Source organism: Aquila chrysaetos, chromosome Z, assembly GCF_900496995.4.
Source record: "Aquila chrysaetos chrysaetos chromosome Z, bAquChr1.4, whole genome shotgun sequence".
NCBI classification, from domain to species: Eukaryota; Metazoa; Chordata; class Aves; order Accipitriformes; family Accipitridae; genus Aquila; species Aquila chrysaetos.
Genome location: NC_044030.1, coordinates 19,934,637 through 19,958,405, shown reverse-complemented (window position 1 = coordinate 19,958,405; position 23,769 = coordinate 19,934,637). Strand labels below are relative to the sequence as shown.

Here is a 23,769-nt window from a genome sequence, read left to right as displayed (position 1 = left end):
AGAACTGAGATATCCACCAGCCTCCTTATGAAGTCAATTTGGTGATAAAACCCTGTACCAAGCTTTCAGGGATGTAATCTTGAGATATCCTTACAATATTTCACTGTAAAACAGATGCTCAAATCTCAAATTATTACTTGTCAGATGCAGCCTGATACAGCACCATATGTTTAGGCACATATGAAAGACAGTTTACAACAGAGAAAGCAGACATAGTTCACATTTTCAAATTTAAAACAGATGCAAAGTGCTTCAAAACTAGCTAACATTTGAAAAACAAGCTCCAATTTAATTCAGGTGTATTTCAGATAATTTATAACGTAAAGATAAAAGATTTATCCCTACCAACAAACCTTGTCCTGCTCAGACCTTCTAATTCACAAGCATTACCACCAGGGAACACACCTATACATAACTGAAGTACTGTCAGGTCAATGTCTTCAGGCAAAACTCTCGGGAGAGATGTATTTATGTTCAGAGCACTGCTGAAGGAACTAAATATGGGACCTAGGGATTTGGAGGCCCAGATGACTTAAAGACTTCATGAACACTGCACACACTAACCAGGGGTAGGCCATGTTATAATATGCTATTCAAAACAAGACAGAATTTCTTGGCATACCACATTGCAATTTTTGTGCACAATTGAAAACAGATTTCTTTTAATCTATATGTTTTTCAGCCACTTTCTGAAAAAGACAATGGAAATACAAATTCTGTTCACTGAAAAACTATTAAAACATCTGAGATAAACATACCAGTTCTTTGGCACCAAAATGTAGATTTTCCATCATTAAGTCTATTGAGGGAGTATATGCATTCAAAACTTACTCTAATGATAAACACATGTCAGATATATATGGAAGCCCTGATATTACTTGAGCATATCAGCAGATGATGGATGTAAAATAAATGGAAATGCTGGATGTTCACATTTTATAGCAGGTATTTCACCATATGGCACACAGAACAGTCACCTTTATGCTTAAAGGCTCTCGGGCATCTTCTCGGCCATTACATTATTATTACTGAACTCTGGCATGCAGAATTTTCCTAATGTGTAATCATTCAACCACTTCAATCGTCATGTAGTTATTTGTATTCCAAACCCAAGAAAAACTAGACCATCACCCTTCAAATTTAATGCTATTATACTTTCACTAAGTGACCAGTTACCTCACAATTCCCATACTTTCCCTTGCCTAGTAATATTGCCATAGAGGGGCAATTTGCCATAAACTTATGCTGTCATTTTACCAAGCTGTAACTTTTTAATGTAGCCGGTCTTAGCAGCTACATTCATTGACAGCCCAAAAGATAAGATTTTTCTTTAAACAGAATTCCAATAATTCAAGGACATCTATTTTTTCTCCTTCAAGTTTTAAAAAGTTCAAGCAATAGTGCCTCCAGCACTTTTCATCTAATTTTCCAGTGTTAGTAGACTGATGGGCTTCATACTGACCTGAAAGAGCCCTCCTAATTCCTTAACTTTTTTTCCTAGTTTTTATTTTTATAAATATAAATTTCTTAATTCTGAGTTGCAGCACTTTAAAACTGATCTGGATAGGAAAGGGGGGAAGAAGTAGGAATGGTTTTGTACTTTATTATATGATATATAATGAAAAACTTATAGAGTTTTATTTATAAAAATAAAAAGCAAAAGACAGCAGCAGCTGTTTTTCATTTTTAGAAATATCAGGAATGTAATTTATTTTCTTCTGATTTTGTAATGCAATTCTGAGTCACACTACAAAGTATATATACAGAAACAGCTTTTCCAGTTAGTAATGTGTGAGTAGCTGTCAGTCTTTAACATAAGTGATTACAACTGTTTATATAACAATAAAGACATCTTAACACTTTAAGTTCTCTAAGCAACCAAAATAATGAAAGATTCCAAATCATGTATGTTCTACCTTACGTTCTCTCTCCTTGTGCTTATCTTCTGTGCCAAGTCTATGGTGCTTCTCAAAACAAGACCAAGAGGTAATGAACTACGTCCGCTTTTCCTTCAGTGGTACAATGATCTTGGTTTCTCATACAAAAATAATCTGTTGGAAGTTAATGCTTTTAAAACCACCTCCAGTAACCTTGGTTGAAATTGCTCAATGAGTACCAATACTTAGAGGATTAGCAGATAGACAGATGGCAAGACAGGGAAAACATTTTGCTTTCTCATTTGGTTGAGCATATCCTTCTCCCTGCCCCTTCATGTGGATCAGCTTTATAAACTGACTGCTTTCCCTATGGATACATAAAGCATGCAATTCAAAGAAGCTCTCTTTAGTACCCAAATGAATTAAGGGTAACTGAAAACTCTTACTATTAATATCTGTCCTAAATTTGTAGCTTCTCTAATCTCATTTAACATTTTCTGTTCACCATCATCATTCTGACTGCAGGCTGTAGCACAGTACTAGTACCAAACTTTTATGACAGTTGGAACTTCCATTCAAAAGGCTTCTCAGTGTTTCTCTTTTCCTGCAATACATTTGTGCTATTAGATTTAAATACAGTGCTTCACAACACAGCACCGACATGCACATACATCCTACCCCCTTATCCCTGTAAAGATGGTACCTTTCATTAATTATCTTGAAGACCTGGCGGAAGGAGGATATCTATTAGATCTGTGATGTCGTTATGTGTCAGGTATTCTAGTTTCTCCACAGTAACTTTTTCAGTTCAAGGATTGGTATGGAAGCATTCATAATTTCCACCCTTTCTCTACAGCTTAGTATTGGAGGTGCTAATCAACTGGCACTGTAGGCAGTTTGATTTACCTTCCATATTTATTGAATCAAGCTGTTCCATATTTATTGGATCAAGCTGTTCCCTCCTTGCCCTTTAAGAGACATCCTGAAAAGCAGCCACATGCTCCCTGTCAGTCATGTAATTGCAAACCAGATATTAAAGGAATACTTAATGACCGTTACAATTTTCAGTGCCAGCAGCCTGGCACAATTTTGATTATGATGCAGCTCATCTTTCCTGTTCAGCTTCAACTTGCCCCAAAGGTTCCCCAAACACATAAATCTCTCCTTTCTATACCATACTCTCATCCATGCACTGAGATTCTGGACCTCTGCCTGCCTCTTGGGCATTGTATGCAAGTCTGAACAATATTTTGGAGAAGGATACCAAGGAGATCCTGGACACCAGTAACTTGGCCTTCCTTTATTAAAAAAACGCCATAGCAACCACCACACCTTGAGAACCTCTTCCTACGCTACATTTTTTTCTGCATTTTCTTCAAGGAAAGCATAAAAACAAGATTACATCTAACATTTTACTCTATCGTTCCCATGACAGCTCATTTCCAGTAAGATATTTATACACATCACTTAAATGCTCATTTAAAATAGGAATGAAAGTTGAGAGTTGCTTGTCTTTTGTAAATGCTGTGATATAAATCTTTCTGGGGCTGAAAAAATACAGCCATGTGCTTGTGAAGCACCATGCATCACATCACTACCACAGGCACATCTGACCTTAAAAACACTGCTCTTCTGCACCCACCTGTTTGTCCATTTATGCTCTTGCAAGTGTGTTTATTGTACCTGAATTACCTAGAAGATCCAAGGCAAATATTGCTTACAAAAATGTGAATTGACTCCCTCTGAGCTTTACTGACAACAATATGCCTGCCCACATTCTGGTCTGACACCCCAAATAAGTTAAATGAGCATATTCAAATCAAAAGCAATCCCATCACTTTTGAGATTGAGCCTTGTCCAAAGACAGGAATACACTTAAATAATCTTGAACAATCAGTTCAGCCAGGCAACAAAAATCAAGTAATACAGCTTCAAAGGAATGCAAATGAGTGGTAGTAAGATCCCTGGATTAGTAATTTAAAATTTGACAGGAGACATCCTTTCTGTGTCAAGCATAAACATAGTATCTCTGGGAAAAACTGCCAAAGTTACTAGCAGTTTATTTCAATAGCAAACTTTAAAAAGATTCTTTCTAGAATGGACAAAATCCAGGCTGTAATTAGTCTGAGATCACTGCTGTTGAAAATGATGGTAACTTTGGTCAAGTCTATCTCCTTGCTCTCAAACGGTGACCCTGCTGAGGCACATGTGCGGTGGCATCCTAGTTTGAATACAAAGGGACTAATGCAGAAGAGATCTACAAATTGGCCCAGAGAAAGTAAGGGAAAAAGCACAGGGGCGGGAAGGAAAGGCTAACCAAAGGTGGGAGGGCAACAGACAGAACACAGCATAGACAGGAGCCTGAACTCTCCCATTGGAAGCCTGGGAAGGAGTTGATACTGGCTGGGCTAGCAGACAGATGGACAATCAGGTGGAGAAGCAGGTGGGAGAAGAGTGGAGAAAGATTTATCAAAAATTGACAGACTTAGTTTTACACTGACATAAAACTTCAGTTGCAGCCATGGCAATAGATTCTAGGCTCTAAATTATAGAGTATATATAAAAGACATGCTAAACAGCTCACAGTTCAAGTGATCAAATTTGGAAGATGAGGAACCTTCAGGGAAAGAAAACAAAAAACAAATCAGACACACAGAGAAAGTATTTACGCCTGAATGTGATATTCATCACTGAATGCAAAATTCTTCACTTCATCAGCAGTCTTAGGAAGACCACAGACATTCCTGTTTAACGTTAACATCTGGTGTTTGACATGGAAAATTCTCAGGAAACAGTGGCTTCATACATGCAGTGTAACTTCCATTCAAACAGAGTCAAAATACTCAAGACAAAAAGTATTCAACTCTGCAACACCGATCCCAGTATCAAGCCAATTATTTTAGCCGGTGTTACAGGAAATTGTGCTATTAAATCAATGCAACACATTTCCAAAGACATAAGAGGTTGACAGATGCAGCTATTACATAGAGAAAAGTACATCTGGTATCTGATATGCAAATGAATAGCTTTATTTCCATACTTAAATAAGAAAGGAACATAACATAACATTTTAACATGCAGGAAAATAAATGGAGTATTATTATTTTACTATTCTGAGCATAAACCCGGTCTTGAAGAATGAAAACATCTTTGTATGTACAAGGCAATAAAAAGCAAAAGTAAGTAAAGTTGGTAACACTGTTTCCAATAATTGATACTTAGAAAGAAGCGGGGAGGGAGGGAATGAGATGGAGAAACGCAGTCCAGGTAGGTGATCATTAAGCTATTAAATTATCACATATTCTTCTTATAATTACATTCTGACTGTCTATACACAATTTCTAATTTAAGAAGAGCGTAACAACCAGAGTTTAGATAAAAAAAGAGAATGAAGTTTTTCACGTGTCCCTCAAAAACACCAGCCATTCGCCCCCACATTGCCAAAATCAAACCACAAAACAAAGTGCAAAGAACTAATGATAAGCATATTATACAAAGCTGATGGACTATCACATCAGTATTACACAAAAGACTGATTCATACAGTAGTCCTCTCCCTATGGTTTATGGATTGCAAACAAAATATTTTCATAAGCAAAGAATGTCAAAAATGCACATAAGTAATTATCTAGTTATGCTTCTATTAAAGGCACTAACAACAGAAACAGAAGTTTTTTATCCATAATAACATCTATCCTAATCAGAATGTTTTTGTAGTGAGTAGAATTCTTTAGGGAGGCTCGAGGGGGTGGGCGGGTGGGAGAAGGGAGGTGGTTGTGGAAAAATCTCCCAAAGCCCAAAAGAAAGACGGCAACTATTCTGTGCTTGATCCAAAACCTTTGAAGTTAATGGAAAGTCTTCAATTAAACTGCAAGAGACTTTGCATCAGGCCCCTTTTATGATTTTGTGCATTTCCTCAGATTAAATCCACAGAGAATATGGAGGTTTTGTTTTTATCTTTTCCTCTATAAAGTGTATTTTTAAAGTAAATTAAGGCAAAGATCACAAGTATACATTTAGGATTGACAGCTAAAAATAGAAACCTTTATATTTTTCAGTTAGAAAATACAGGTAGGACTCTTCCTCCTCGGATGCAGTTGTGTTTAATCAAGTTCTACTCGATTCAGAAATTACATCTTCCTTTCTTTCCCTGACACACAGTTAAAAAGTACTAGCAGTATCAAGTTTAAAATTTCCTTAATAAGTAAGTGTATTTGTTAGAATAGGTGTTATGCATTTATTGATTGTGTAACCATGTCTTGTACGTGTGTCTTGTAACCAGAGATTACAATCTAGTGATATACTCTAGGGAACCTGATGCTCCAAATAATTACTTACTATTAATTAATGCTTCAAAGTTAGCAGCCTTTCATAAATTGCCTTTCTCAGATAGTTGGTGTGAAACATGTTTTCAGTGTAAATCTACAAAGAAGAACATAAAACAATACAAACACTGTGACTACCCTTGTCCTTGCTCTTTTTTCGTTAGTGATGGACACTAATGTTGTGGACTAATAAACAGACTAATCTCAGGCCATCGGCTACACAGTTTATAAAGAAATGGTATTTTGATACATGATTTAAACACTCTTCTAAAAGAAATAAAGGTAATTGTCCTGGGTTCAGCTGGGATAGAGTTAATTTTTACAGGAACCTGGGAGGTGGGGGGGCATAGCCGGGGCAGCTGACCTGAACTAGCCAAGGAGCTATTCCATACCATGTGACATCATGCCCAGTATATAAATGGGGAGTGGGCCGGGGGGAGGGCTCTCCTGCTCTCTCTCGACTTTCGGTGGGGGAAGTGGCGGAGCGTCGGGTCCCGGGTGGTGAGCAGTTGCACTGTGCATCACTCTTTTCTGTATACTCTTTCATTAGTACCGTTGTTATTGTTGTAACTTCTCTTTTTTTTGTTGTCCCAGTAAACTGCCCTTATCTCAAACCTCGAGGTTCCAGTTTTTTTCTTTTCTCTCCTCCGTCTCCCCCCTATCCCACCGGAGGGGGGCGGGAGGAGTGAGCGAGCGGCTGCGTGGTCCTTTGTTACCGGCTGGGCTGAAACCACGACAGTAATTAATACATAATCAGTCCTGTAACTGTTCCTGTCTGTCCTGGGCAGAAATACCTTTCTACCTCTTTCTCATGTCCTTCTTGCCTAAGGACTTCCTTAGTCCTGCACCAGAAATCCAGTGAATTCAAGGAGGAGTTTGGGAAGTGAAACAACGTCTTCTCACATGTAAAGCAGTAGAACTCTCTAAATCACAGAAAACCTCTTCTTATTACTGTTAGTATTTTAGCTGGTTCCCCAATCCCAAATTCATTTGAGCCATATAGGTAAAGAGCCATAGATACTAAATTCAGTCACACCTGAAATAACCCCCAGAACTTTAACTGTGGCATAACAGCCTTTGGGCATCCATTAAGAATACCTGGACCTGAAGCTAGACAGCACTAATAACATGATTTTGAATAGATGACAAGTACAGCTGTCCTCATCAGGCAGCTTTAACTTTCAATGATCAAAATCATACTCTGCACCAGGCTGCTCAGTCAAATCCTGGCTCGTCTCTCTATGGCCGTGCGTGAGCTGCCTGAGATCCTGTTTCTAAAGCCTTTGAATTCCTATTAAATTCCAAACAAGACAAAGCTGGTTCCTGAACATGAAGCAATCCAAAATAAGCTCACCAGGCCTTACATTAGCCAAAAAAAAAAAGCTACTAAGAGCTAGTGATGGCTTACATTTCTGGTCTAGAAGAAATTTCTCAACACACTTAGAAATTGTGGCAAGCTTTTCAGTAATTGTGAGACTCAGAGGGATGTGGCATGGCCCCAACAAACTTTGAAGATCACAATATACTCAAAATTTGCTATGCAGAATCCTCTTTGCAGACAAGCATCTGCATGATTCAAACACCACAGGACTGGAGTAACAGGTGAAAATACAGGACTTAGTAGGAAAAAGTGGTGCTTTTCTCAAGGACCACAGATTAGAGCTCAGTGCAAAAAAAGGAAAACTATGCTACTAAGATTATGTGAAGATTATATCTGGAAGCAAAAAATAGAGGATGTATTTATCTGTGAATATTTGTTGGTATTTCTGCAAGTCAGAAGCATGTGCTCAATTCAAGCTCTGACAATAATGTATACTGGTACGCTAGTCTTCACTCAAAGAAAAATACAATAGTTCTTCGCAGTTTCAGTTGCATGTCCCCCCCACTAAAAATGTGAAAGTTGCTGAATTTTGAAGCACATAGACTTTATTATTTAGAAAAAATGAGAAGTATTTTGACTTAAGGCAAGATGACACTCCAGGTTGTTGCTTGTAGTACCGAGTTCCATTATGCTGGAGCAGAATTCTGTCATTCTCAGTGTTTAAAACCCAGGTGTTTTTTTTTCTCATGTCCTATATACCAAAGACTTACTGGAAGAAAAACTAACTGAGATGCTACAATAACTTAGTCAATATCTGTTAAAACTAGTGCAAAGGCAACAAAACCAACTGTGGTTATGACGAAGGTGTTCACAGGTGGACCGATGCCTCCTTTTCTGGAGAAACAGCACAGATAATACATATAATTTCTCTAATACTGGAAAAATACTGATACATGTTAACCTACCTATACTGCCTATCTTAACCTAAGTTACCTTAAACCTAGGTTAGTAATAAGTTGAAGACAACAGTTCAGACCTTTGTCAGTTCCCAAGTCAGCTTCCTGCTTGTAATGAATAGCATTTTTAGGATTAGGTTTCCGATTTTTAACTTCGGTGCGCTGGAGCACAATGCTAATGAACCAAACCTCCCATAACAATTCAGGTACATATGCTGTAAAGAACACTTCAAAATGCAATCACAGCTGGAAATACCAGTTTAAAAGAAACATTAGATAACAGATCTGCCACATGTTTTTTAATTTTATTAATGACTGGCAAATGTATTTGTTGCAGACAGTACACAACTGTGTATAGAAAGTGCACAAAAACTTAGTCAAAACCTAGAAAAGACAGGTTCCATTTTTCAATGGCTGTAACTAAGCACCAACAAGATAAAGGCTAGTTTAAGTTGCATGGCAACATTCTTTACAGTTTTTACAACAGAATTTATCACTTGTTGATAGCAATGGTTCCAGGTGCAGTAATATTAAAATGGATTAAAAATATTTCAGCAGAGGTGCACAAAGAACTGTTCACCTACTGCTTCTTGTCTTACAGTAATGTGGTAAGCCCTATAGCATTTTTATAAATTAGAAAAGGAATAAGTCTTGTGTCATGTGGCTGGTGACTCTTGCCAACTCACTCTGCAACTATAATAAATCTGATTTGCCTACTAGCAATATTGCTAGTAATATCAACAGCTAAATCATAAGAACTCAAGTTAGAGTGCCACTTGCTAAACACTTAGCACAATTTCATTGTATTTGAAACCTATGCAAACTCTTTTTAAATTGAAAAGTATGCTTACCTTATTCTGAAAAATATATGGGAGAATATAGTAATGGAACATAAAATCTCAGTGGGCAGAAGGAATTAAACAAATATCTTGACTACATGTCCACTACGCAAAACTAATATTCAGCATTCCATAGTGAATTAAAAGCAGACTGCCTTTTATCAATGAAAACAAACCTATTCTGAAAATGAAAACAGCCACAGGATGTTTTCCTTCAAATATTTCGAAACTCAAGTTAATGAAAAGGTAAACAGTGTGGTCTGCATTTCATGTGACCTACAGAATATTGCTAGGGATAGAAAAATCAATGATTAAAAAAAATTTTTAATTGTATGTTTAATAACTAACTGTGCGAAAAGAAGAAATAATATATTGGAAAATTAACTTTTGTTAAAGGACGGAAGGTATGTCTTCTTTAGTTGGGGATATGCTATGGCCAACCAGTAGCAACAAATAAAGTTATGATGGCTTAGCCACCACTTGCCAACAGCACTGTAATAATTAATTGTACATGTTCTTCTACTGCAGTGAGGTTAAAAACCCTCTATGGGTTTAAAAAAGCATCAGCACCCATCCATAAACTTTATTTGAAACATGAGACCCATTCACTACAAGGTGTAAGATTAACAGACTTTTATACCACTGAAAAACAGGACAAGCAGCAGAAAGTAACAGAAAACCCAAAACAATTCCATGAACATGTGCTCTATTTTCAAGGATTACAGCTAAATGAAAGCCTATTTTAAGTAAATATGGAAAGCATACAGTCAGACATAACTATGAATACATCAAAAATATTGGGACAAAATAAACTAGTAAGATTAATAATATTCCTTCTCTATTCTTAGCAATAAAATTGTCCTCTGAGAAAATAAAATTCCAACTGTAAACCTGTAAACTCCTTTAAAACAATAGCATCAATTATTTCATTTTGGGGCTCTCATACTTTATGCAACCAGCATAAGCCTGATGCATTCAAATTCTTGGCAGAAGAATCTCCTACAGGAAGTGACAAAATGTCTTACTTGCATTTAGCATCCCTCTTCAAGCATGAAATCCCTCTCCATGTGTCCTCACACATCCAGAATCTTCACTTCTGCACCATTTCTAACATTATAGTAAACAGTTTCTGACTAGCTCACCTTCAGACTGGAAAATCTTGGTCAAATAAATTTAAAAGAAGAATGCTGCTTTTTAGCTCCATGTCAGTATATCTGTGACCTTTTCCTTACTCTCTTCTATCATTAAGAGAAGGAAAAGCTGTAAGATGCTTCCACCCAAACACTGCTCCAGAAATACCAAATTCCCATATTTTCCTATTAACTTGATTTTGCTCACATGAAGCATGGAAATCCTGCTGCACACTATGCTAAGAGTTGAACTGTATCACACATGACTGTGCTTTGCAACAGCAAGCTAATTACAAACTAATGATGCCTTTATAGGAGGAAATGATCCAATTCTACATTAAAACTTAGCCTGTGGACTATAAACATTCCAGATTTCAGAATCCCTCAGTGGGCCACCCATAGGAATTTAGGATAATGTGGAGGAAAATATACAATTTCATGTACTGATGTTTTGTGATTCAGAATTGCTTTCTGGCATCACTTCTGCAGCACATCCCTTAAAACAGTACTTATTTCTGCTCTTCTTCACTCTTCTTTTAGACTGAGAGCCTGTCTGCTCTCAACCTCAACTGCTCATTTCAACAAGCATCTTCCCACTTGTATGTCTTCATTTCATCTCTTACAGACATCACTAGTTAGTTAATATTTAATAATGTACCATCAGTGGGCTTCAGGAGAAATATTGCACTGATATTAATGGGTCACAGCATTGTTAAAATTCCACCTTTATTTCAGCCTCATGTTTTGTCACATTTTGTTCATGTGGAAACTTCTCCCTGAATCTAAAAGTATTTAGAGCCTTTTCCCAACTGTTATTGAAAGCTTAGATTATTTATGCTAACTAAACCATGTATATGTACTATATAAACAAAACAAATCTATTTATAAATACTCAAAACCCAGTACTATGCTTCCTGGTATTCTATTCCAGTTACTAGAGAGTAGCCCATCAACCTAGGTGACAAGCCACTTGTACTAAACAACTACACAATTTTTTGTAGGTATGTCTGAGTGGATAAGTTTCCTCAGAAAAGGAAGTAAGGTCTACAATGAAGATGCAATATAACATAGAGAACACACTGTGCAAATGGACATACTCCCACCCACATATGCACCTTTTCCTAAGGAGCGCTTTCACACTCATGCAAGCAGGGGAAAGAAAACAAAAAACAACAAGCCTTACCTTTCTGCAGACACTTTCAAAATTAACTTCTGTCCTAAGAGCAAGTCTGGTAACTTCATCTGGCTTTATTTCCTGTGGACAAAAGATATATTTATTCTTCTTATGATCAGACTTTATAAAATCTTTCTAAGGTTTACCTTCCTCATAAACATTCTAACTTCATGGCATTTCTCACTGATCTCAAAGGAAAAAAAATTAGTTTGTTATATAGAGATTTTTTTTGTGTGTATGTAAATACTACATTTACTGACTTCCAAAACATTACTTACACCTAATCTGACTGTATCTACTACAACTGAGGGCAATAGAGACTTTCAACAGTGAAATATGCAGAAGGGTGATTTTATTTACAGAAATGTTTAAACTGCCTATATTGTTGTGCTACAAATAAACTTTTGAAGGTTTGAAATGACCCACTTACCTTAGCCTCTGAAGTTACATCAGAACTTATCAACATATGTGAATATATAAGTTTGAGACAATGAAAATAAAGTTGAGAAGGAAAAAAACAGTTCTCTTTTCTGAAGAGACTGAATACACATGCAGTTTTCATTCCTGGACTTAAGCATTTCCATTGGCAGCTGAAATAGAGGAATGAAAACCCTGGACAAGTGGATTTTGTTAAAAGTTGCATATTTTATGAAACATGCCCCCCGATAGTTTTCTTGTTATTTTTAAAATACATACTTTATGTATGTTGTATTACAAAATGCCCTATTAACCTTATCAATTGAATGCGCTGAATATTGGCTTTTGCCTCCTAGGGCACTGCGTCAAATAAATCATGTTACATACCAGTTGTTTGCCAGATGGCCATTTTAAAAGCAGTTTAACTACTGTTATGCAGAGCCCAAATAACTTCCACACATTCATAGTTCTGAAAAATAAAAACTTTGTACAGAGAAACCTAGTTATTCTGATAGCGTTCATCTAGATCTAGCCTATATCACAATGCTGGTGGCTTCGATACCTGAAGAAAATTATCTTTTTGCTGAATTATCTGTTCACTGAATTTCTAAAACTCCAGGAAAGTAGATGACTTAAATATAAAATACAGTAATTTTGCAACACCTGTGGTCAATAAAGAAGAAAACCTAAACTGGAAGTGCCCATGCAAAGTATGACAGTTTGAGAAAATGAAACATGTCCAGGTGCTTAGGCTGCACCTGCAGTTAACATTATGCTCAGACCTGGACAAGAAAGACACTAACTGAAAATGCTTAAAAGCAACTACTGTAACTATTGGCTCAGAATAATTAATGTGTTAGCAAAGACTCAAATGCAAATCAAATTATGGGAACTATGATAATTTACAAATGTCTAGGAAAAAAATGGCTTTTTGATGTTCAACAGCTAAATTATACTTGTTCCTTTCTCTCTTTTCCCCTACTTAATAATCCTTGATAAGTATTCCAACACTTTCATTTAACATCCTGCTCCATTGCTAAGTTTCCATATTCTACCCTGTTTCTGTCCTGAATCTGGAGCAGTCTGCACACTTCCTTAGATGTAATTTCAGGAAGAACCAAGTAGCTTACTTTCTTAAAAAGGGTCATACCTTGTGTTGCAAAACCTTATGTTGTCCTTCCCTCTATATATTAGATACCTTATAGAGAGTCTGCATCTTACCTAGATCTTTAAGGTGTTGTGTAAATTGCATATGTCTTAAGACTATAAGTAAGCATATAATAACGGGAATAAAGTAACAGAACGAAATTAAATTAACAACAACAAAAAAATCTCTTTTTGTGACTGTCAGAAGAGCTTCTTGACAACGAGGTCTAGAAGTCTGCAAAATCATCTCCCAAAGGTATTGGTGGAAGTGCAATCACTTGGAGGACAGAATCCAGACTGGAAAAACACTGGTGGATGTAGGAAACAATCTCTACTGGCAGATGGACAGTTGGATGACCTAATAGAATCTACAGATGGAAAAGACCTATGATTCAGTTTTCCACGACCTTCCAAAGCATTTCACAGATGGTGAAAGTAGGACACGGTGGTTAAGCGACATGCTTATTGTCACATAGTTAGTTGGGAGCTATGAATGAAGCTCTGGAACCCAATACTATTCATTAAATCCATCTGTTGCTTTATTAAAAAAAAGATAATGTATATGATCTTCATCCCAAATAAAACTGCCTATTTCCTGTCTCTTTAGAATTTAAATGCAGCAACCTGGTTCAGAGAGGAGGCAGGTAAATTTTAGCAATCCCTACACTACAATGTCAAAGGTTTAATTTTTATATGACAATATTGCAGAATTTCCTTAACATTGCAGAATCATGCACAATAATGGAGAAAGCATTACAGTTTGGAATGTGAAGTCATGGATAGAGCTTCACTGAAATGTTTAGTATACAGAATGAGGCTAGGAACCTCCTGTTAAGGCTTAAACCCCCCAAATTTATAAAGCATCTCTGGCACTTCTCTTAAATCTAAGGCAGAACAAGCATTTGTGACTTACATAGTCTTCAGCAGTGCCCTGGTTTTGTAAAATCAGCCACACAAGTCAAGCTACTGGAATAAATAGACATTTCTATTGTGTCTACTAATGGTCAGCAGCAGACAAGAAAACAGAAAAAGAATATAGTGATATTTTTCCCAGCAGGGTTTTCTGAGCTTTGAGATGCATGTATCTCAAGTACTCCTTACTCACAAAGAGAACCTTTGTATTGAATATCTATTACAACATCTTTTACCAATTATGTTAAGGGACGTTATAGGTGGCTGCCATCTCCAGCATCTCTGAGACCAGTCCAGGGATTCTTCCTGCTCTGCTGCTGGAGCCCAGTCTGGTGCATCCAGAGCCTTGGAGGTCTCTGTCTCAGGTCCATAGATGTGGCAGTTGCTTTCTCATTGGCAGGTTCAACCAGTAGTGAAGCTCAGCTATGCAGCTAGCTGCCATAGACAAGGCACTGCCTTTGGCAGCACCCACATGTTAACACCCTCAGGACTCGCATGAACTTAAGTATAGCCAGCCAAGACTTCTTCCTCCTTTTCATCTGGTCAGGATTCAAGCTCACTATTTAGACTATGCCCCCTCCCACCCCCTCTAGATTCATGAGCACATGCACACTCATGGATCCCTCAAATATCAGCACAGCATATCCCTCTGTCCATCTAATACCCCTCTGCCTGGGTCCAGAGCCCTTTTATCCATCTCATGGGCCTCCTACTTGCTGGCTGGCAGCAAGTTACTAGCAGGCAGATGCATGCACTCACACTCTTGTCTTACAGGTACTCTTGTTATATAGGCACCCCATGCTCACAGGTCCCTCCTGAACACCACCAACATAGGTCCTCTACCCACCTGATACTCCTGCCCGGACCCAGCGCTCCCACTCACTGCTAGTCCGACTTGAAGTTTGCTAGTGCATTACACATGCCAAAGAGACACACATGTGGGGTCAAACCACATGAAGTCAAGCCACGTGAAAATACAGACACTTCACCTGCCCCTGTCAGCAGCAGACACCTGTGGTCCCAGTCCAGATGCTGCTCTGAAAGCCTCACTTGCTTCACTCGCCCCAGTCTCAGCTGTAGCCGCGTCCAGGACACACACTGTCCTGGCCTCCCAGTTGGGACAGGTGCTGCTCCTGCCCCTGTGGCTGCAGCTGAGACCCTCACCTGCTCCTGCTGCTGTTACCACAGGCTCAGGGCACCTACACCCCTGGTCTGACTCCAGCTGCTGGCCGACTGGAGTCCATGACCATCCACTCATGCTGGTCCTCCCAGTAGATGGCACCTAGTCCTTCCAGCAGTCACACACACAGGATAAAGAGTGAGATTACACAGAGATTTAAGAAAAGATTTATAAAAAGTTGACAGTCTGTGGTGATCAGACACAGGGCTTGGTCAGATAAGGTACTGGTTGGGACTGGCCCCTCTGATACCCGCTCCCACCTATTAATTGTTTAGTAAGTTTCGTGTAGTCCACAGGTCCTCCCATATCCCCAAATCCTCATGCCCGTCCTGTTCGTCCTTCTCATCAGTTACAAAGTCCAGGCTGGCCTTCCCCAGAGCAATACCAGTTGTTTCTTAATGGCCCGTTACTTAGTGACTGGAGACTTTTTGTCTTTGTCACTGTCTCTGTTATCCCTTGTCCACCAGCTCTGTTCCTCTCTGTGTTTTTGTTCACCCCTTCCCCCTTTGCTTGTTAACCCCTTAGCATTGCAAAGGTCCACTACTGGAGGCTCATAACGAAGAATGCTCTCATGACCTTATAGCTGCTTTCTGAAATCATGTTAATACCTGGTATCAAAACATCCTGTGCGATTAAATTTCCAAGATTAATGAGGTGTTATGTTCCAAGTGAAGAGGGAATACAAAAATTAAGAGGGAACCAGAGAAGTATGCTACTTTATGAAGTATCCAGCCCACAATAATCCCAGATTAGGCAAATACAGACAAAGCCCCCCTACCAACCAATACACACACTCTCCTCTCCTTGAAAATTATCTCTGACAAACATTTTAAACAACTCCCAAATACCTTAAAAAAAAGCCTTAAAAATAGGGTGTTGAAGTACTGACTGTCTCTTAAGGGATGTTGAGAAACAACTGTTGGGATCAACAGATCCTTCTGCCCTGCATACTGACCATGTTTTCCCTTGTGGGAAAGAGACTACAATTACAACAAGAGCTACTGACTTTCAGATCCACTGCCAGCACCAATGGCACCAATGGTCTAGCTGGCAAACACTGGCACGCTGATGGATAACGGGTAGTAAGCAACAAGGGAAACAGATTGTTGTCTTTTAATTACAGACTGCATACCTATCTCAACTTCTGTCATGAAACCCTTTAAGAAACAGGGACCTGAGCAAGGGAAGATTCTCTGCAGGCTCATGTACATAACACAAAGCACAAGAGTGTAGCTCTCTTTGTCCTGGTGCCTGAGCTGAGCCAAGAACTGCCACAGGAGCAACAAAGATAAGACTGGAAGGAGGTGGCGAAGGTGACAGAGCATGATCAGCAACCTGCCCCTCAAGGGCTGGGATTTTCACAATTTTTCGACAATTTTCACAATGTGGAGACTGAAGCTCCTCCAGGCATTCACTGCATGAGCAGCTGTTCCATGCTCCGGCAGGTGGCAGGGGGATGTCGGGCGAACCAACCCATCAGCCAGTTGGACCACATCACGGCTGCAGGCAGATGACTAGGCCTTGGCCTGAGATTAAGCTGAATAAACAGGATGTGAAAAACTACTGGACGTGACATAAGAAAACTGCTGGACGTGGCAGATAATGCGAGAAACTGACAGAGTGGCTGGATTTTACAGATCATTAAGGGTGAGTTACGTGAAAAACAGACAAGCTTTACGGAAAGGTGGACTACAGGGCACCTTTTCAGGTGGACATCTTGCAAGGCTTGACAGTACTGAAGTAACCGAACTGGTAATAGTACATGAAGCCAAGACTGCCTACGAAGTCACACTGACATACCAAATTTTGGGGAAAAAGTAACTATGGATGGGCAAAGACTAGCCTGGACTGGCAAAAGGGAGTGCTGAGGCACAGGAAGGGACATGGCAGCATGCAGCAGGGGTAGCTGTGGGGCAGCCATGCAGCTCTGAAGCGAGTCCCGGTACCAGAGGCAGCGAGCTCACCCCACTACTTACAGAAACTTAGAACAGCACAGATTGTTTTTTTCATTTTTTTAAAATGATGAACTTATTCTACAAAACCATAACTGTCTCACACAGAAAGGCAAGACTATATTGAACATAAGTATGTCAAGCATAAATGGAATCTGAAAATACGATTTTGTGCCAATAGTGATTGTGGTTGCTCAGACGACACTATCCAAGTGATACTGAGGAAGATACAGTTTCTAACTTACCAGGTATGGAAAAGTAATTTATTGAACAGCCTTTGGAAGACAGGAAAGACACAAAAAAACCCTGTCGGATGAGGCTTTGAGACATCTCAGAAATGCAAGATTATTCACATAAAATGCATTCCCAGCTATGCTGTCTAAGGCAGTTCTAGATGACTCAGAAAAAAAAAAAGTTTGCCAGTAGTGGCTTGTGGAAGAAATTTAGGAATCCTCACACTATTAAAAAACACCCAATTTCAATTTTGTTTTGGCTAGTATTTTTGTTTTACCTTTATCATGCAATTCATTCATTTTCCTAATCATTTTTTCACATTTCCTTAGCTGTAAGAGTGTTAAGCCTTTCCTTATGAAATCACTCCTTACACACAATCTTTATAAGATGATTTTTGTCTTAAAATGGAAGAATTTCTACAAAAAAAAAAAAGTAGTAATATAATCAGGGCATATATGAGTAGATAACAGAACACCCATACCAAAAATAAAATGGTTCTGGTGAAATCTTGACTGTAGTTTATTACCCATTACTGCACTTATATATCTTAAAACCTTATCATAATTTTTACCCTTGGACAGGTGTTTGAGACTACTTTCTTGCAAAGTTTCATTTATTTGTCCACAGCATTCAGTCTCATTTTGCTGTTTTCTGTCATTTTTATACATTCCTTAGTGAGGAGAAAGGGATAGGAAAAAAAAAAAAACCCAAACCAAAACACGTCATTTCAGAACAGGTCTTCAGCTTCTTTCTTCTATAATTTAATCACTGCATAGCTTCCTGTCATAACCAATTTGTTCCTCTAAGTCTGTAAAAGTTCGGTATTTCAATCATTCAGAGCAAAAGTAGTCTTTGACTCTTAGTGTAAATACTATCATTGTGAAAGCACACAAAAATGGGATCATGCACTTACAAGCAGGAGATTTTCAAAGTAGTGAAATAAATCAGCCATGGTTCACCTGAAAGTTTACATGCTTTTCAAAAAGAAACTAAATCCATGGTAAGAGTACAAGTTTGTCTCAGCTGTGAAGGCCTGTTTTCAAGAAATGCAGTACTCTAATTGGTTATACCAAAGTGATTATGAAGAAAGTCACACTTGTTTCCCCTGACTGTTTACAAATACAAATCCTTTGTCAGTTAACTGTGAGCTAAATATATATATATACACAGGAATTTCTACAGATGTAAGTCTCACTAGCGGACTACCATAACAAACTAAATGGCACTCTCTAGGTAAAAAAATAAAATAAATACACCCCCCAAGCCATATACCCCCAAGCCCCCATTTTACCAGATGTGAAACCACAATGAATAGTATTGCCAGGAGGGGAATTTGGATAAAATTAATAAACAGAACAGTAGGACAGACAATTTAAACAGGTAAGTAAAAATCTGATATTGTCTAGTTAAGTGTGGCTTAAGCTTATTAGTAAGTTCATTAAACAGATCGGTGCTACACTGAGATATCTGCTTTATTATAAAATCACTATGTAATTTTACCAACAGACAAAACTAACCACTTTTGAGTAGCTGGCTGCCTTCCTGCCAGTACTTACAAACTATTACCAAGTCACCTCTCAAGCCCCCTTCTGAGCAATTAAATGTCCTGAACTTCACCTACCACAGAATGAAAATTTGTCCATATATAAGCTCCATAAGTTTTTTCTGCATTTGCTCTCATTTTTTAAACTACAACATTAAAAATAGGAATAAAATGGGATGCAGTATCTGTCTTGGTAATATCATACAGAAGAAGAGAACTCTCATTCTGGACAAAAAGCCTGTAGCCTTCCTTACTCCTGGAAATTTAATCTTCCATTTGGCTTTACTTTTTTCCTCAATGGAATCTAGGCAATCCAGGTCACTCTCATCTTTGTCCATCACCTTTAAATTACATAAAATCCTTCCAGAGAGGTCTACTGATTTGTCTCAAATTTCCCTAATGGTAACCTGATGTTAGGTAAACTCAGAACACTGTATTTGCTATTTGTTTGTGACTGTACCTTCTGAAAACTTTTGACACCTAAAGACTCAAACTTTTGTTTTAATCATTTCCTTCTTTGTTGACTGTGACAAGTAATCCCAAACCCACACTTAATCTTCTCTGGCTGAATGACAACATGAGAATGCCCAAATGATGCAACCGCACCATTTATTGTACTTGGTGCTAAGAAATAGATTGGATAATCATTAAAATGTTTCATTCCTAATTAACAAAAATATAAGCTGATACATTAATTTAAATGGATATAGTAGCACTACACTGATACTAAAAATTCTGTTGCTGGCAGCCCCTAGAAATCTCTGGTCTTCGCACCTATGTATTTCTACTTAAAATACAGCACAATCTGAAAGTGTGGCAAGTAAAAACCAGATTTTTTTCATCAGGAATTCAAACCAGCATTTCAGCATTTCAATTCCAAAAAGACCTGCCATTACCTCCTGCTGCAGCAGACTGCAAACAGACACTTTACATAACACTTCACATCCGTCGATGTGAAAGCATTATGCCACAGTTACCAAGAGTTTCAAATTACTGCTGAGGAGGACTGAGGTTTTCAATCCACCGGTGAGAATCCAGTGGGGGCCAAAACCAGTCTCCTTAGAGGTAGATTGATTGACAGGGAGTCTAGGATGTTAGGGCCATCCCTGTCACAGGTCTGAATTTGACTGATGCCCAGAAAATTAAGAAGTTACACAGACTGCCAGGTCACTTGCTCAGAATATTATTGCCCTTCATGAGTCAAGTAAGTATCTAGGTATTTCCATGTAAAAGCTTTCATAACTTTTTTTTTTTTTTTTTTTAAACAGTCATTTGGAAAAAACCTGCACTCACCAATCCTGGAAGTGTCAGCTCACCCGCTGGCCCATGCAGGTGAAATGGGGATTCATTCTTGGGTGTAGTATCACACTTGGGGCTCAAGGCAGAGGATGTGCTGGGAAACTTCAGCACTTCATCTCCCCATGTTTACAGAATCCTCCCATACTACACAGAGAAGGGCCTTGCTATGCCTCTCAAGCTACACTCAGTTCATGCTAGATTTAAATAAAATGCAATTAAAAGCATTTAATTGTAATACTTGAAACAGACAGAACATTTATAAAATGCTTAGGTAAAGAAGTGAAAGACAAGATATGCTTAATCTACTTACACTAAGGTTAAAGATCTCTCTGCCTTGCTCAGGTTGACTCACTGTTCTTCCTGGCAAGGTGACACTCAGGATTTTCAATGTTTGTGCATATTTACACCACTGCCTGCACTTTTCAGATAGAGAAAGTGAGGGAGTCTATTTGGGAGCTACTATCATGGTTTCTCTGGTGACTCCCTGGCACCTCAACAGCATAAACCCTTGCTTTTTAAATTACAGATGGACACAAAATCTAAGCGGTGCAAACATGTAAAACTTATAACTCTACTGGGTGCTAACAGAGACCATAAAAGACAATAATTAAACACTGTAGGGTGAATGTGTTTGGGAAGATGGATTCCCAAACCTCTTCATCTCATATAATGTAATATACTGACAAAGTAAAGACTGTGTGTTGAGGCATATGTGCACTCAAAATTAATATAAACAAGACAAATAAATAAGCGTATTACTAATGTATTTTTTTTACTAACTGAAAATGACATTTCACATTACAATGGGGGTAGGAACGTCCTTCCAGTTAGCAATGCTCTCCATGTTGTGGGAACTTCTTGCTATTAAACTGTTTTCATACTACCAGTCTTACAAATATTTAGTAATATTGTTTGAATAAATACTATTTCATAAGTTTGCATATTTTCAGGAATGCCATCTTCTTTTAATAAATACTTCAAGAAGTTAAGCTTTTGCTAAGCTTACAGCTAATGTAGTAAGTCTGATAAAACTTCAAAGTCTAGATATACAGATTTAACTTTCCATAGAAGTCAAGTTTTACTGTAAATACCTGTGTCATAAAGAACAGACAACTACAGGAAAGCAAAACCACAACAAAGAAGAATTCCATAGATCTTTTTTTGTTCCACCAGTCTAGCCAACAATGCTTTTCCCGGCAACCTGACTGGATGACTTGATTCTATATCATCACATACTGAAAACAGAGGTTTTATCCAGTAGAAATGAAGACATTTTCTCTCTAATTGCAGACAAATTAGGTGAATTATAATTTAAATACATTCCCCTGTATCATTAGGGTTTAAGATTATTATTATGTCCTACAGTAATTACAGCATTTTTCACTTATCAAATATCTAGATTCTGTATTACAAAGAGGAAGGAAAGCATAAAAAGGGTTCTACAGTTGCTAATTTTCCTGAAGCATACACTAAAGAAAATGTCATGTATTTTTTAATGACTTTGCATGTTTCATCGATTGCCTTACATTTTCAAAAGCTTTATAGAATTTAATGTTGTTTTAACTTGCCTTTTATCTTAATATATGACTTCTCAAAATAAAAAATAATCTTCCTTGAAATCATTAATTTTCAGCCTTGTTGGATTAATAACAACTTGGGCAGGAATACTACAGAACAGATTAAGAAAAAATCAGAAAACTTAATTCTCATTTTAAATTAACAAAACCAACGAAGTCACTAGAGGAAATTATCAGAATAGAACTTTCAAAAAAATCGAAAGCTGTACAACCATCTCACTTTAGATGAATATATGGCATTTGCTTTGGGAATTAACTATTACTAACCTGTTAAAAAAAGAGCACTCCAAAATCACAGTTATTCATTGGGAGTACAAGAATGTATTTCAAGTGGAACTTGTCTCGCAATTGTTCTTTTTGTAAACTACACTGGTGTCAGGTTTTTGCTGGCACCAATTTTAAACATTACTAAATGTCTACAGTATTGCTGTCTCATTTTAGATCCAAGTGAAATTCAATGTCAACCTGTGAGTTTTCATCTACTAAGTTTCACACTACAAAATCTTACAGTTTTCTGACTTTATTGTTCTCTGGAAAATCAAAGTTATTAAAAGACCCATCAAATAAAACTACACATTATTCCTATAAATATAATTTTGTCCAAATGGTTACCTTCCTCTGGCTAATTATCCTTATTCTGCTATGCTGTACAAGCTTTCTTAAAAGCAGAGCATGGAGCTGAGGCAAACACTACTTACTCATGTAGTTTAATAACAAAACAAAACAAAAAAACAACTCCCCAGAAGAGTTAACACGGCTAGTTTGTTTAAGCTGTTGTAAAATACCCAAACTTTATTTGGCAAGTATAGGCTGCTCTTTTCTGCCACGTTTATAAACTAATTTAATATTTCAAGAAGTATGCAAGTCAAACGCCAGCAATTACATCAGCCTACTGAGATGAACACTGTGAACTTGGCATTTTACTTAGTCAATTATATTAAATGAATTGTTTAATTTCGGAGGTTCCCATCTGATTCAGTAGCCACATTCAGGGAGCAAGTCACTGTTTTCACCACAGGATACAAATAAGTTAGCAAGTCTGTAATCTTGTGACAATTTCAGAAGTAGAAGGTATTATGAAAGTAAACTACAATTACAAGCATTCAAAGAAAAGTTACAAAAAGAGGAAAAAACAAGCTCATTGGATTATTCAGTACAGCAAGCATAATGATGCCAAAATTATCATTATTAGAATTCTCTTCAAACATCTTTTAGTTCTGAGTTGTCAGTATTCACTTGCACTGGTACAATCTGTAATTTCACTCTGTACTGACAATTTGTTCCACGCTGCTTTTCTAATATTAAAATAACAACCACATACAATTTCAGGGTTAACATATTTCCAAGCAGTCCTGTATTGGCTGGAACTATCTTCGGTTTTGAATTACTATCCCCGGTATTCACAACTGTTGCCAGTACCGCTGGTTGCCAGATGAACTGTTTTTGTAAAAATTAGAAGAAAAACAGCGTTACCTGCCAGAAGGGGACGCTATGCACAACTAGCAGAAAGCTGCCTCTTCCGCAGTTTAGCCTTTTTTTCTCCCAGCAGGAGCTTGAGCCAGGAAGACTGCCACCAAAGCATCCAGGAAAAGGATGTGCTATATTCTCACAACGTTCCCAGTGAAGACAGTAACTGACAAATGGGTGCAATGCAGCTAATAATCTCCACCCGCTAGATTCTGGTTTGAAATAGACATGGAAACAGAAATGAATAATGAAGACAGAAGAACCTGGAGAGATGGAGAAAGAGGTAGAAGAGTGTGAATACACAGAGCTGTACACACAGCCCCTTTGTCTGCTTCCAGAGGTCATAAAAGAAAAAGAGGTCAAAGATTAGACACAATGGAGAAAGAATGAATCTCCTTTTTCCATTCTTCTTCCCAGTATG

General features: G+C 37.9%; 1 protein-coding gene across 2 annotated transcripts in view; it reads right to left on the bottom strand.

Annotated features, from left to right (window-relative positions):
• The window catches only part of SRFBP1 (serum response factor binding protein 1), a 77,433-nt gene that overhangs the window by 12,493 nt on the left and 41,171 nt on the right, over positions 1-23,769 (bottom strand). Inside the window, exons 1-2 of one of the 2 annotated variants that reach the window (XM_041120702.1) lie at positions 23,355-23,708; positions 11,631-11,702 (exon numbers count right to left, since the gene is read on the bottom strand). In XM_041120702.1, the coding sequence (XP_040976636.1) occupies positions 11,631-11,702; positions 23,355-23,693 (411 nt within the window). In that variant the 5' untranslated portion in view covers positions 23,694-23,708. Of the gene's footprint in view, positions 1-11,630; positions 11,703-23,354; positions 23,709-23,769 lie in introns of those variants that run through there. The other variant, XM_030003856.2, reaches the window with a different exon arrangement.